A 13,865-nucleotide genomic window follows, 5' to 3' on the forward strand; every position below is an offset into this window, starting at 1 on the left:
ATCGCCGCCTTCCTTCGCCTCTCCTCCCGCGGAGTACCCCGGCGCTCTTGCTGAGTGGAGCGTAGCCTGTTCCGCTTGAGGAAGCCGCCTTCCCCACCGCGGCACCTGTTTTGAAACGCTCCGTGGAGTTTTCACTTTGACTTTTAGGCTTTCTGGTACCCCTTGAGCTTTTTTCACCCTTTGCCTGACCCTTAACTCCCGTTCTTACAGGCATCCCTCAGCACGGCGGGTGCGGAAGGGCTGCGGCAGGGAGTTCCTCATCCTCCCGACACACCATCCCCGCAGCACTGGTACTTAGTTGGATTTAAGGAGTTCTGTGACCTGCTAACCTTCTCTGCTTTCAGAATGTCACTGCTTAACTACACCATAAAAGCTGCTGATTTGACCTGAGCAGCAATTACTTGGGTGAGGTACATCGTGGGATGCGGATGCCTCTCCTGCCCAGGTGAGTTTAAACTTTCCTGTTCCTACTGCGTCGAGGTGCAAGCCCGGACCTTTAAATCTAGCATCATACTGCGCAAATGTGGCTCCTGCTTTCTTTTAAACAGCTGCAATCAGTCATTTAATCTCAAACTCATCAGAGTTAATGAGGAAAAAAAAAATATATATAATCCAGAGTAGTTCTTGCATTCTTTGGAGTCTATTTTTTGGTATAACCTTTTTTTCTTTCTTTTTATCTAACTCTTGCATGCCTGGACCAGTCCATACTCCAGCAGAGCAAACCAGATCCTAACAGCATTCCAAGTAGACCATGCCTGAAAATCATAGTAAATTTATTCTGCTCTTTTTATGAGTCATGCCACCATGTTACATGATTCCTTCTTTACAAGCCTTAGGATTTGCTTTCTGATGGGCAGGAGTAGTCTTACACAGCCTGTTGAGGGCTTCACGTTTTTGGATCCCATTTTTTGCCAAAATAATTTGCTTTTTTGTTTGGATTGTTTGTTTTGTTGCACCCTTTGTGGAGCTATGAAGGACATAATGTTTTCCTGCTTTGGTGAAGCTCTTTAGAAAATGAACAGAATGCATCCAAGAACTTTCTGTTAAAAAAGCAAACAAAACCACAGGAGGTAAAGCTATTCCTAAGTGGTAAAATGATTACAGGCTTACTAGACCTTAATGATAGAAATACATTTCTTCCCTATATAGCTTTTAAAACTGTTGCTCACCCATTAGATCATGGCGGCTTATCAGGAACTTTCAGTGTCTTATACGTATTTTGTGTTCTAAGTGTAATTGAAACCATCTTTAAAATTGTCTGGGAGAAGAAAACCTGAGTACAAGGCCTGAAGGAAGGGTTCATCTGCCTTAGAATTTGGTGCTTCACCTATTCATTTTTTTTCAGAATTTAGAATTGTTGCAAATTAGCTGTGGACTTTTGTTTTCAAAGGGACATATTGGGAATTGTGGGAATCAGGAGAGCAGAGGAACACTGTACAAATCATGGCTGTGGAGCATTCTTGCTCGTTTTGGCACTCAGCTAGTTATTTGTCTATTCAAGAGTTAAAAAACACCTCCTTAGATAGACAAGTTAGTCTATCTAAGGTCTGACTTGTTTTCTAGGGGTATCTCTTTTGTGCCTATAGAAATAGTTTATTAGATTTTGGCACCAAACATGTCAGTTATGTTACCAACCTTCTACTGCATGGTATATACTTTGAATTGTGATTCTTATCCTCAGTCTGTCTGTCTATGAAGTAGAGGAAATTAGAATATGGGATGAAAAATGTGATATAAATCCAAAGTAGCACTATTACTGCTTTTGCCTCTCTGACAGTCCTCTTCCATGTCTGTTCTAGGAAAATTTGTTTGATCAATAGTGTTTATTTGGTGTCCCTAATACTATCCTGTAAATTGATAAAATTTTCTGGATCCGAGCAGCTGAAAACTTTTGTTTTCCCAGCCTGCGTACAGGCCCTGATTCATTTGAGGGTGTGGGTTGTGACTGTTTCAAATAAGCAAAGCAAAGGGCACTGAGAAAGGAAAGTTGTATGAAGTATGATTTGAAATGTGTGGCTTGAGGAAGATTGATACAAACCAGATTGACTCTGTGGTCAGCTATGACTCGATGTTCATACCAGGGGCTTCCTTTTCTTGCACACATGAGTATTCCAGGTATTGCAGCAGTATGTGCACCATATGGCTCCAGCTTCCAGACAATGACTACTGAATACTATGAGCCTGATCTTGAAAGAGGTTTCAGTTAAGTGTTGGTGCTTTAATGCTTTTGAAGAGAGGTTGGCAAAATGTTTATCTTGTGCATGTTTACCAGATGAGTAATGGGATTTTTTTTTCCTCTGGCATCAGGAAAGTACTGGCCTGGATGGGACTTCAGGGATCATCAGGGATCAGCCTTTTGACTGAAGGAGAAATAGTTTACCCAGAGATACTTATTTAGACTATTTTCAAACTACCTACTGAAGAAGATTTCATCTCTTCCCAAGGTAATTTGCTCCTATCTCCAGTTCTGGAGCAATTTCTCTTGAATCGCAGATCTCTGAACAGTTTGTGTTACTGCTGAATATTATTGCAACTGCCACCACGTCTCCAAAATGGTTCTGTTCTATTGATGTATCTATCACTGCTGATTAATTTCAAATTAGGCTGGGGAGTCCTGAATCCATCTGTATCTGTTTTGTCACCCCCCAGGTTACATTTTTCCAATGGGAAGAATGACAAGTAAAGAATATATTAATGAATTAAAAATCTATCAGTGATTCAGGCTACAGCCTGACAAGGCAAAAGCCTGCTTCATTTCCCTCACAGATGTTGAATTTTTAGAAAGAGGAAGAAGATAGGATAAAATGAAAAATTTCTTGCTCAACTAACTTCAGTAGCACTGACAGATCATTTTGCGCCAATCATCCTCAAATTATGGCTTAGTATTATTGTCCATATTATAGATCATTTCACAATATGAAATAATCACACTGTGATTACGATAGCCAATAACCAAATTCATCACAGAGATTAGAACTGTAACTACTGTTGTTAATAACAGCAAAGAATTAGAGATTAGGAGAGTGATTATATCCTTTTATTTAATACTTATGAGGCCATATCTAAAATACTGTGTACAGTTTTGGGCTCACAGTAGAAAGACTGTTGGACTGGACTGAGTGCAGCGGAGAGACACCAGAAGGCTTTGGAGGCTGAAGCACATCTAGGAATCACTGATGGAGCTGAGATTGCTCAGTCTTGAGAAGAGAAGAGTAAGGGCAGTTCTATTATTATTAGTTCTTGCTTAATTAATTAAAAGTTACTGAGAAGACAGAGGTAAGCTTTTTGCAGACATATGCAGCAAAAGGGCAGGAGAGAACAGGTGCAAACAAGTGCAAACAAAATATGAAGAGAAAATGAACATAGGAATATATGAATATGAGGAGAAAAAAAAACTTCACAGTGAGGGTGGTTAAGCCCTGGAACAAATTGCTTAGGGAAGCTGTGGAATATTCATCCTTGGAGTTCTTCACAACTCATTTGGACAAACTGCTTTGTGATTCTGTGATAGACAAATGCCATTGCAAAATTATCTTGATGATGAATATTAAGTAGAAAGGAAAAAGAATTCAAATTGCATGTCTGCCATCCGTATTCAGAAACACTGGCACAAAGCTTCTTGTTCTTACCTGTAGTTCATGGAAACAAAGCACACAGGTTGGAGTGTGATGACAAAACATCTTCTAGGCTTAAAAAAACCCAGGTCAGTGATAATTAATTCTCAGATGAAGAACTGTGTGGCATGCTAGTACTGCATTCATATCTTTTCAGACTGGCAAATCTGAACCAAGCTATTCGTCAGAACAGTGCTTGTGACTCACTTTTCTTGTGGTATTTGATAGCTGCTCACTATTTCTCAGAGGTAGTCCTTTGTTTTTTTAGGGTGATGCATTACATACCTTAAAACCTTCCCTGGTTTCCTGTCTTCATTTCCTTTGTTGTTCAATTACTTTTACTTTTGGCAAATATGTCAGTAATCGATTAGCATTGTGTTTTGTTTTGGTTTCTTTTTTAATTAAATTGATACAGTTGTATTTCGTACAACTGTTTTGATTCTCTTTTAATCTTTGTAACCAAGACTGATTTTTAAAAGGTGATTTTGTAAAGGTCCTTAATTATTGATAATACAGAAGAAGTGCTTGACATTAGTTGGTAGTAATTATTGCATGTAATAATTTTAGTTATAGTTTCTGCATAAGAATGGTGTAAGTCAGAATATTACTTGTATATGAATGAATGTATTTTTTTCTTGAATACCATTTTATTTATTTAAATTTACTTTGTATTCTCTTTTGTTAGAGAATTCCAGAACTTTTCCAATGAAAAAATGGTTTGATACCTACAATTGCATGTATTATCACAATTTATTATACAATATTAAATTGGATTATTAACATACTGAATAGAGAACAGCATTGTAGCTGTACAAAATATGTTTATATTCTGATGGTTATTGATTATATTACACTGCCCTATAGTAGCATACAGTGTTTGTACTATGCATCAATAGAAGTGATCTAGGCTGTGTCATTAGTGATTTGACAGTTTAGAGGGCTGGAGAGAGATGGTTAAATGAGACATTTATTTTGATAGGGTAGTTGAGAATGCCTCTCAAGAGCAGAAAAGGGTTTGGATTTGTTTTCAAAATAGGAAGCATTTTAAATAAATAGTCTAATATGTCATGACTTCCACAGTAATTTGCCGCTATATTAGCTTAAAGTGATACATGACAAATAGGGCAGATTTTGTGTGTTCAACCCCAACAATGTTTACAAAATCAGGAGTCCTGTGAGGCCAGGTTTTCATCATGCTGATATAATTAAGTCAGGAGTTATACCGCTGAACCGAACTGACCACCTTTGTATTAAATTGGTTTTAGAGCAGAGAGTCAACTCTCTTGACTTTAAAGGTAGTTTTCTTTCCATTTTTTATTCTGAAAAAGGGCATGCAAGATTTGACTTTGTGTCTCAATATTAATTTTGTATAATTCAAAGGAATAACAATCTATTGGAGAGTTACCAGGAGCTTTAACGATATCTGCCTTGGAAAGACTTCTTTTTTGTGTCACGTATTTGCCACTCTATAACAAAGAGCCATTCTGTTGTGTTTATTCCAGGCAAAATGTATCAAATTCTTTTCACTTTTAGATATTAAATTTGATCAGGTGGTAAGTCTAAACTTAGAAAATCTGTAAATAAGCAGATTTCCCTAAGTGGAAGAGTCTACTAGTTGCACATGATTGCATATTTAGATTCTTTGTTCATATTGATTTTAGCATTTGTTGTTAGCATTGTTGGAGCCCTGGGTTGCAGTGATGCATGCAGGACTTTTATAATTTCCATGTGACCTTTAGAAACCTGCAAAAATATTTTGAAATCTTTTCTTTTTATCCTTTGGAGAAATTCAGAGCTTCTCAAAACCTAAGGATCAATAAATTGAAGTGTCTGTAGCTTTGAGGTGTTAAATTGGAGGTTTTCTGCTAGGAAGAAATTCTAGTGTGAGTTACTGGCCCTTCTGAAATCAGTAAATGTTCTGTCCTTGGCTTTGTGGAGACAGAAAGTCATCCTGGTTATCTGTCTTGCAAAACAGTTTCAAATTCTGTTATGGAAGCAGTGGTAGAAGACTCTTATCAGTATTCTACACAGCTCCAGAAATGTAAAATGTGGAAGTTAAAGGTAGCTGTGCCCATAGTCCTATTCCTGTTTTCTGGACTCCTGTACCCTCTGTGCGTGAGTGCTTTTAACCATTCTGGTGCTGAATGTTTTCCTCTCCCTTCTGCATGGAATTTGCAGGTTATTCATGTCTTACAAGACCTGATACACGATCAGTCCTTCAGGACTCAGCTGTGCAAGTCAAAAGGAATTTCATCACAATGTAAGTGTAAAAGCTGTAAAAAGAATGCTAGATAGAGCTATGTCGGGCTTGAGGTGACAGTCCTAGGAATGGAAGCTGCTAAGACTTTGATCTTCAAGACCAGGTTGGATGAGGCCTTGGGTGATATGGTTTAGTATGAGGTGTCCCTGCCCATGGCAGGGGGGTTGGAACTTGATGATCTTAAGGTCCTTTCCAACCCTCACTATTCTATGATTCTATAATAGGTGTATTTCAACTGCAGTCTTAACTAAAGCCATCCATATAGTGTGCTGGCAAAGGGCAAGACCATGCTTGCCAGAGTCTGCTGGATTCATAAGCCAGATTGTAGGTGGAGCAGAAAAAGGCCTTTTTCAACTCTAATACTTTTTTTTTTTTTTCTGTGTTGGGTATCTTGTTACTTGTGCAGGAGTAAAGCCAAAATATATCAGGACAGAATTTTGTTTTGATATTCCTTAGAAAATTTAAAGATACTGTGTTTTGTTTAGCTTAAATTGAACTTTTTGAGTGTAGTGTATTTTTCCTATCATGCACCCAGGTCCTAAAAACAGTTCTTCCTGAATTTCTCTTAAACTGCCTAGAGTCTGTGTGGTTGGGTTTTTATTCATTCTTAAATACAGTAAAATTATCTGGACTATTGCCTGACATGCATTTCTCTTAAAAGAAACAAATAAAAAGAAATGTCTTCTTTCCTGATAAGTCTTGTGCAGGAAAAGGTGGATAAATGATGAATCACTTCATGGTTCTGGCAGTACTGCTCCCTCTGAGGACTTGCTACACTACATACTCACAGGAAGGTAAAAGTCCAAACATTTGTTTTTTTTATTTGGAAGCAGTCTACAACAACTGAAGCTTTGGACTTGCGCATTTGTAAGTCTTCAGTGGTTAAGCAACATGTTACATGTTTAATGAAATTATTCTCTTTGGTAAGGTGATTAAGCAACTTGTATAATTACCTTTGTAACCCCATAATGCAAAATTTTGTCTTGAATCAATTACTTGCAATGATGTGAAGCCAGAGTGTATTTATTCATGTGCTTCTCCTCTGCCTCATACTTTTCTTGATCTGTATTCTGTCATCTTCAAAGAATTTATATCCTTTTTGACAACTATGCTTTTCTGCTTCTTCGTGTTTGTGGTTTTTTGTTTGTTTGGGTTGTTTTTTTTGTTTTTTTTTTAATCTCATCTGTGAAAACTTCAGCACTTCTGCTGCCTCTTTTCTGATTGTGCCACAATATTCTGGGACCAGTTTTTTATTTCTTACACTTCTGTGTATCTATTATAAAGAGAAAAGCCATATGCATGTATATTTGGAGGGAACGAAGTTGAGTATAAAGATAACTTACCAGAATGCTGAGTATTTTAAGGTGAAAGTACTGATTGCACACTTCCTGCTGGCAGTAGCATTCGGTGTGACTCCTTTAAAAAAAAAAAAAGGAATAAATATTTTACATTGACTTTTCTGTGACTGCTATTAAGAAGACAGAATTTACCAGACTGCAGTCTGTGTTATGAAAGTTCTGTTGCCTTAGTGAAATTGGTGAAGGAGGGTGGGTTTTTTGTTTTCATACTGAAGGGGTAATATGTCTGTTTCAGACTCTGTTGCCTCTCTTCAACCTTGAAACTCATGCATCCACACTCTGTTCACCTAAGGTATCAGCTCCTCACTTTTGAGACTCTTATCAATGCCCCTAAAGTGGTAAAACTTCGTAATGCAGGCAAGTCCAAACAGTTACCGCATTACAACAGCTTGGTCGTTTGTTTTCACATGCAGCTGTTCAGGCATAAAATTAGTCTCTGTGTTAATCATAAAGCTATTCATATACTCTTGAGGTAGCTTTCAAGTAAAAACAAGTCTTAAAATGCCTTGAAGTTTGCTAGGAGGGGAAGATTGTAACTATGAATGCTAGAAATGTTTCTGCATGCGTTAAGTCCTACTACTAAAAGTCTTTAAGCCCTACACTGTAACTCAGTGATCTTCAAGGTCTTGGGTATATCCTTAGCTATATTGTTTCTTTTGTTTGCTGGTACTGTGTGTAAGCCCTGACTGATGATCTGTTTTGTCATATGCCAGGCTCTGCTAGAAATAAAATTGTGTGAAGTCTGAAGTGGTATCACAGAATCATAGAATGGTTTTGGTTGGAAGGGACCTTAAAGATCATGTATTTCCAACCCCTCTGCCACAGGCAGGGACACCTCCCGCTAGACCAGGTTGTGTAAAGCCCTGTCCAGCCTGGCCTTGAGCACTTCCCAGGGATCGTCAATCCAATAGGCACAGTAGTGACATTGTAGCTCACTCTAGAATTCTCTAGAGGAGCAGAAAAGATGGTAGGGAAATTCAGAAGATATGCAGGAGTTTCTTTTCATGGTGCACCCTGAAAAAGGAAGGGGTTTCTGCCAACTGTGTGGCTTAACTTGAGGCATATTTGTTTCCTTTCTCTGGGAGTATTACTTTGTGCCCATAAGTTTCATTGAGGGATTACCTGAGTCCCCTCCTTTAGGTCTGTTTGTTTGTGCTGGGCCCGTCTGTTTCTCTTAGTTGCTTTGGCATTGCAAAAGGAAAACACAAGAATGGCGAGGGCCAGAGCTTTAAATCACCCACCTACTTGCATATGTGAAATGAGATTCCCTCAGAGGCTTTGTATATAGTGCTTCAGGTAGAAGGATGATGAATGTACAGGTAAGTTTGACTAGAAAATGAGCAGCTAAAATTACATATTGGAGAGGAGCAACATTACAGTCAATTCCCAAGCATAAGTGGGATTTTAACAGCCTTATCTTGTTTTCATGGTGAGGGTCAGTAGAATGTGGGGAGATGAAATATGCCTTGTCTTACCTTCCCAAAATAATTTAAGATACTCTGCTTCCACAGTTATTTTTGTGGCTCATTTTGTTGCCTTGGTTGTTCTGCCTCCTTACCTGATCAGTCCTTGGCAGTGAAAATAACAGTGTTTCTGTTGGCCAGTAAAACCTAAAATTGCTGCTCCCTCATTCAGGGAAGTGAAATTGATCCCTAGGCCTTCCACTTTGCTTATACAGTTCAAGGCACCTACTAGTAGTCATAGGTGCTGGGTTTCCTTATGCTAGTGTAAAACTGATGGCCATTATTTTTCAAAAGCGAATGTCAAGCATCAGGTATGTTATTTTTAAGAAGCATGTCATAACCATAGCCAAAAAGGAAATTTTGCTTCTGCACGTGAAATATTTTTGCATCAGCCTTGTGGAAGACACAGATGCCATCTAATTCTGCTTTCATGTAATTTACACATGTTCATCTTTTCTGGTAATTATATATTAAGACTATAGGGAGAATTGATAGGAAGTATGTGTACGTATGTTTGTGTGTATACTTCTTCCTCAAAAACTTTTATAGGTTACCGCAGTTCTGTTTCTGAGACCAAGTGTTTGAACATTGAAGACTTGATTTCTCCCTTCAAGCATATCTAAAAGCTCATGCCAGTAGTTTCCTCTAGATCAAAAGCATATGGCTTTAATTTGCTTTAAATTACTTTCAGTATCATTCAAACTGGAGTGGATTAAAAATATACCAATGGAATTTGTTGATGATTTGCTAAAAGAGAAACCTTTCTTTCAACATTTTTTTTTATCAGTTTTGGAACTAATGGAGCAATATATACTTTCCTCTATTTGTTCTTTTATAGGCTGAATTTGCATGAACAACTAAGCTGTGTCAGTGTCTATATTTTCGTAACTAATAAATATGCTCATAAAGTGTTTCTTGCTTCCTTTGATTGATCAGGGATTGTTATAACTGCTGCTTCTCATGAGCCTTTAATTTCCTGCAGTTAATGTAAAGATCTATATGTATGAAAACTGCTGCACAGAAATTAGGCAGTACAGGATAACTTACAAAACAGTTTGGATTGCTGACAGAAACATCTATCAAAATGGAGGTTCTCAAACTAAATTTCCTTAATGCTTGCATTTGTGCCAGTAATATTCTATAAAAGTGCTCAAGTAATCATTGGGTCAGTGGGTGAAGCACAACTGGGAGAAATGACTAGAGGAGTCAGTCCATTCTGGAAAAAGGAGCTGCTGAGATCTCTCAGTCCATGTTGTCTGTAAGAATGTGGCTGTAGTGGGACAGGAATGCCCAGAATGAGTTCTGTTTTATTAAAATACAGAGTTATTTCTGTGATCTCTGTGTCCTAGTCAGTGTAAGCATTCTGACACTGTCATTTGTAACAGGTAGAAGCATATTGGAAAGCAACTATGTCAAAAGAAAAAGCCTGGTAACCTGCCTATTTTAGCTCCCTGGCTTCATTAATAACCAGATCAGTAAGGTTTTGTTTGCTTGCTTGTTTTTCAGGAAGAAGAGAAGATACAGATAAATGAGTGCCATATTTCATCTCCCCCAAGAGTTAGGTTTTCGGGGGAGAGGTGACAAACCTCTAAGAAGAGAGATCACTTATAAGCTGATCTATAGGTTTCAGCAGGCTAGTCTTCTTAAGGGCCTTTCCTTTCCTGACACCAAATGGCACTTCAGTCTGACTTTTAAACTTTATTTTGTTCTGGAAATTAACTCCAGACCCTCAAAAAGAATGGAGATGCATTTATAAGTAGGTGTCTAATTCCAGAGGAGAATCCACAGGCCTGACTAAAGTACCTAAGCTCTGTGTAGAGCACCCTTGAATGTGCCTAATACTAGAATATCATCTGAGCTGGTTAGTGGAGGGAAACTCTCAACCTCTCTAGTTAGGTCAGAGAGCAAAACTGAGCCTGGATTTTCTGCCTAATGATGAGAAGGCTTGCTGGGGGTTGGGATTTCTTGGCATTCAGTCTCTGCTAATGCACAGTGTTATTCCTTTTCATAAGACTATAGAGGGGATGGGTTGGTATTCCCATAAATAAGCTAGTAAATTGAGAGCATAAAGAAATCAAATAGCACAGCCAATCTAGTGGTAGGGGGACTATTGACTAGATTCAGGAACCTCATTTTAGCTGCTCATGCTTAACATATAAAATTATCTTTGATATCAATAGCATGGGTCTTGATTACTTCCTCCCCCTCTTCCTTCCCCAAATCAGAACTGTCTAATTTGGAACATATCCACTAGCCACTGTTGTTTCAGATTTGCTTTGTAACTTAGCTAAACTTTAATATTATCATCTCCTTTTTGTGCTCCTAGAATCCATTGTGTTTCCAGTTACTTACCTTAACATTTCCAAGGATTTGGCTCTTCAGCGGCTGCTGATGGAATGGGATGTTGGCAAGTCAGCACATGATGCTGAGCTGGCAATGTCTTTTGAAATACAAGTCCGTCGAACAGATGAAGCTAGTACTATGTGGACAGTAAGTGTATTTTTTTAAAAAAAGGTATATTAGTTTTTACAGTATAAAGGAAGCTAAAGGAAAATCAAATGTTCACATGCATATGGAGATAGCTTTCCATATCAGTTTACAGCTTACAACATACTAATTACAGAACTGTACTAGAAATACCTCTGTATTTCTACCTAGGTGCCAGACTTGGTCTAAGGTTATGCCCAGTTTTTGTACAAAAAAAAACAAAGAAAACTGGCTCAGATGAAGTAATTTCCAGCTGCGCAGAATGTAGATATGCCTTGCATACCTTCATTGAGGGATTGGGGTGGGCAGACTTAGGAGATCTGATTTTGAAGGCCAATCCTTCCCTTTCAAGGTGCAGGTCCCTTGAGCAGCTTCCCAGAAACATACCTTCTACTGCTCTCCGAAGCAGTCTTTTTTGTAGCATGATTACTGTCCCCTGGGGACTGAGCGAGTCATGTTGCCACAACTTCTCTCACCTTACAAACCAAACGTAGTATCAGTGTGAGTGAAGCCTTCTGAACTCTGTGCTTGGCCCTGTTAGCAGTTATGTTATACCCAGTTACGTTATACTCTTCCAGTTAAGGAATAAATAATGATGACTTGTTTGCAAAGTCCCTGTACTGCTGGTTTTCCTTAATACCTAAACCAGCCAAATTTTCTGAAGAGGTGGAAATCACTCAAATCATAGGCCTGCTCCTGATGGTTTCCCCACTTTGTGACTTCAGTGTGAGAACTTTTGTATCCAAAGAAAATTTCCTCTCCAAAAAAAATTACCTCTGACAAAAATCTTTTGGGAACTAAATGCATATTTTAGGTACATTATAGCTTACTGTGGGTCATCTGCTGACTGAACTGTGAAAGGATATGCACATGTTAAAACTTAGTAAAAGCAGAAAACTGGTCTAGCTTATTTAAAGCTGCTATTTGTGAGAAAGCACAGAAAGCAGAGAAGGGCTTCTTTTTTCTGTAACCAGAAGTCAATAAAATAAGATAGCACTGTTAAGAATCACAACTTAACCCTGGTCAGCCAATCTGGTATTATTTTGTCTCTGTGTTTGAAGAACCACATCTTCACTGCAGGTGAGTTCTATGCAGTTCAGATAATTTTGACCACTGATACATGGGATAGGATTTCCAGTGCTTCATGAGTAGATCTAGCCCTGAAGTGAGAAACTGGGGCCCTATAACTACAACTAAGTGGGGGTTTGGAGTGTGGTGCTGGAGGGAAGAGATGCCATACAGAGGGACCTGGACATGCTTGAGAGGTGGACCTTATGAAGTTCAACAAGGGCAAGTGCAAGGTCCTGCACCTGGATCAGGGCAATCCCAAACACACATACAGGCTGGGCTGAGCAAGGATTGAGACCAGCCCTGAGGAGAAGGACTTGTGGGTGTTGGTTGACGAGAAGCTCAATAAAACCTGTCGGTGTGCGCTCACAGCCCACAGAGCAAGCTGTATGCTGGGCTGCATCAAAAGGAGCATGACCAGCAGGTTGAGGGAGGTGATTTTTGCCCTCCAAGAAGGACGTGGACTTGTTGGAGCGAATCCAGAGGAGGGCCATGAAGATAATAAGGGGGCTGGAGCACCTCTCCTATGAAGACAGGCTGAGAAGGTTGGGGTTGTTCGGCCTGGAGAAGAGAAGTCTCTGGGAGACCTTACAACAGCTTCCAGTGCCTAAAGGGTTCTACAAGAAATCTGTAGATGGACGTTTTACAAGGGCATGTAGGGATAGGACAAGGGTGGGGGGAATTACTTTTAATTGTCAGTGAGGAGGTTTAGATTAGGTATTAGGAAGAAATTCTTTGAGGGTGGTGAGACACTGGGACACGTTGCCCAGAGAAGTTGTGGATTCCCTGTCCCTGGAAGTGTTCAAGGCCAGGCTGGATGGAGCTTTGAGCAACCTGATCTAGTGGAAGGTGTCCCTGCCCATGGCAGGGGTGTTCAAAGCTAAGGTCCTTTCTAACCCAAGCCATTCTATGATTCTATGAAATCAGCAGATACTTTCCTACTCTGCCTGTCACTGATGGTAGCACTGTCCTTAGATGTTGTGCCTCAGATCTACAATGAGATACTATCTGCATAAGTCCTAATTGGCTGTAATTCGAAGTCAGGACTACGTAACCTAGATCATTACAGAAGGTGCACCTGCAGGCAGCTACATCTGTGCATGCTGTTATTTATGTAATAGCCTGCACAAATAACATACAGAAAGTCTCTGAGAGTGAATCTGTTTCTTGAGAAGCAAGGCTTGACTCACAATTGTGTTGTTGAAATCAAATAGTCTTGCCAGCACGTCAGTCACACCGCTGCTGCTAGTACAGATTTGTAAGCAGTTACTCAGTTACTAGTTACTCCGTGTGAGATCATGTGAAGCAAGTGGGATTTCAGAAACTATTTTTTTCAAAAGCATTTTTCTCTTTTCAGCTTTCTTTCACTGCTTGTGTTTTACTTTCAAAGTATCTGCACATGGCCGTGTTTTCAATACTTTGCCTTACTGCTCTTTGTAGGAGTTTCATAACACCACACTTGATAAATCAGGAAAGCCTCTTCATTGGATATGGGATTCAGACATACCTTTGGAATGTATGGCACACTCAGTGAGAATCAGGAGCAAAGCAGAAGCATCAAAAATCTGGAGTCAGTGGAGTCTTTGGGAGACTGTGCTAGGTAAGCAAAACGTGA

At 39.2% G+C, this 13,865-nt stretch overlaps 1 protein-coding gene across 4 annotated transcripts in view; it reads left to right on the forward strand.

Annotated features, from left to right (window-relative positions):
• Positions 1–280: 280 nt before the first annotated feature.
• LOC130611989 (oncostatin-M-specific receptor subunit beta-like) overlaps positions 281–13,865 on the forward strand; it is a 30,516-nt gene continuing 16,931 nt past the window's right edge. For 2 of the 4 annotated variants that reach the window (XM_057433254.1, XM_057433253.1), the window contains exons 1-8: positions 281–405; positions 702–767; positions 2,308–2,444; positions 3,081–3,212; positions 5,793–5,874; positions 6,572–6,668; positions 11,022–11,185; positions 13,691–13,850. In XM_057433254.1, the coding sequence (XP_057289237.1) occupies positions 6,596–6,668; positions 11,022–11,185; positions 13,691–13,850 (397 nt within the window). In that variant the 5' untranslated portion in view covers positions 281–405; positions 702–767; positions 2,308–2,444; ... (1 more) ...; positions 5,793–5,874; positions 6,572–6,595. Of the gene's footprint in view, positions 406–701; positions 768–2,290; positions 2,445–3,080; positions 3,213–5,792; positions 5,875–6,571; positions 6,669–11,021; positions 11,186–13,690; positions 13,851–13,865 lie in introns of those variants that run through there. The other 2 variants (XM_057433252.1, XM_057433255.1) reach the window with 2 other exon arrangements.

This window comes from Pezoporus wallicus, unplaced genomic scaffold, assembly GCF_028554395.1.
Source record: "Pezoporus wallicus isolate ANWC-B61680 ecotype Strahan unplaced genomic scaffold, APGP_CSIRO_Pwel_v1 contig_5601, whole genome shotgun sequence".
NCBI lineage: Eukaryota > Metazoa > Chordata > Aves > Psittaciformes > Psittacidae > Pezoporus > Pezoporus wallicus.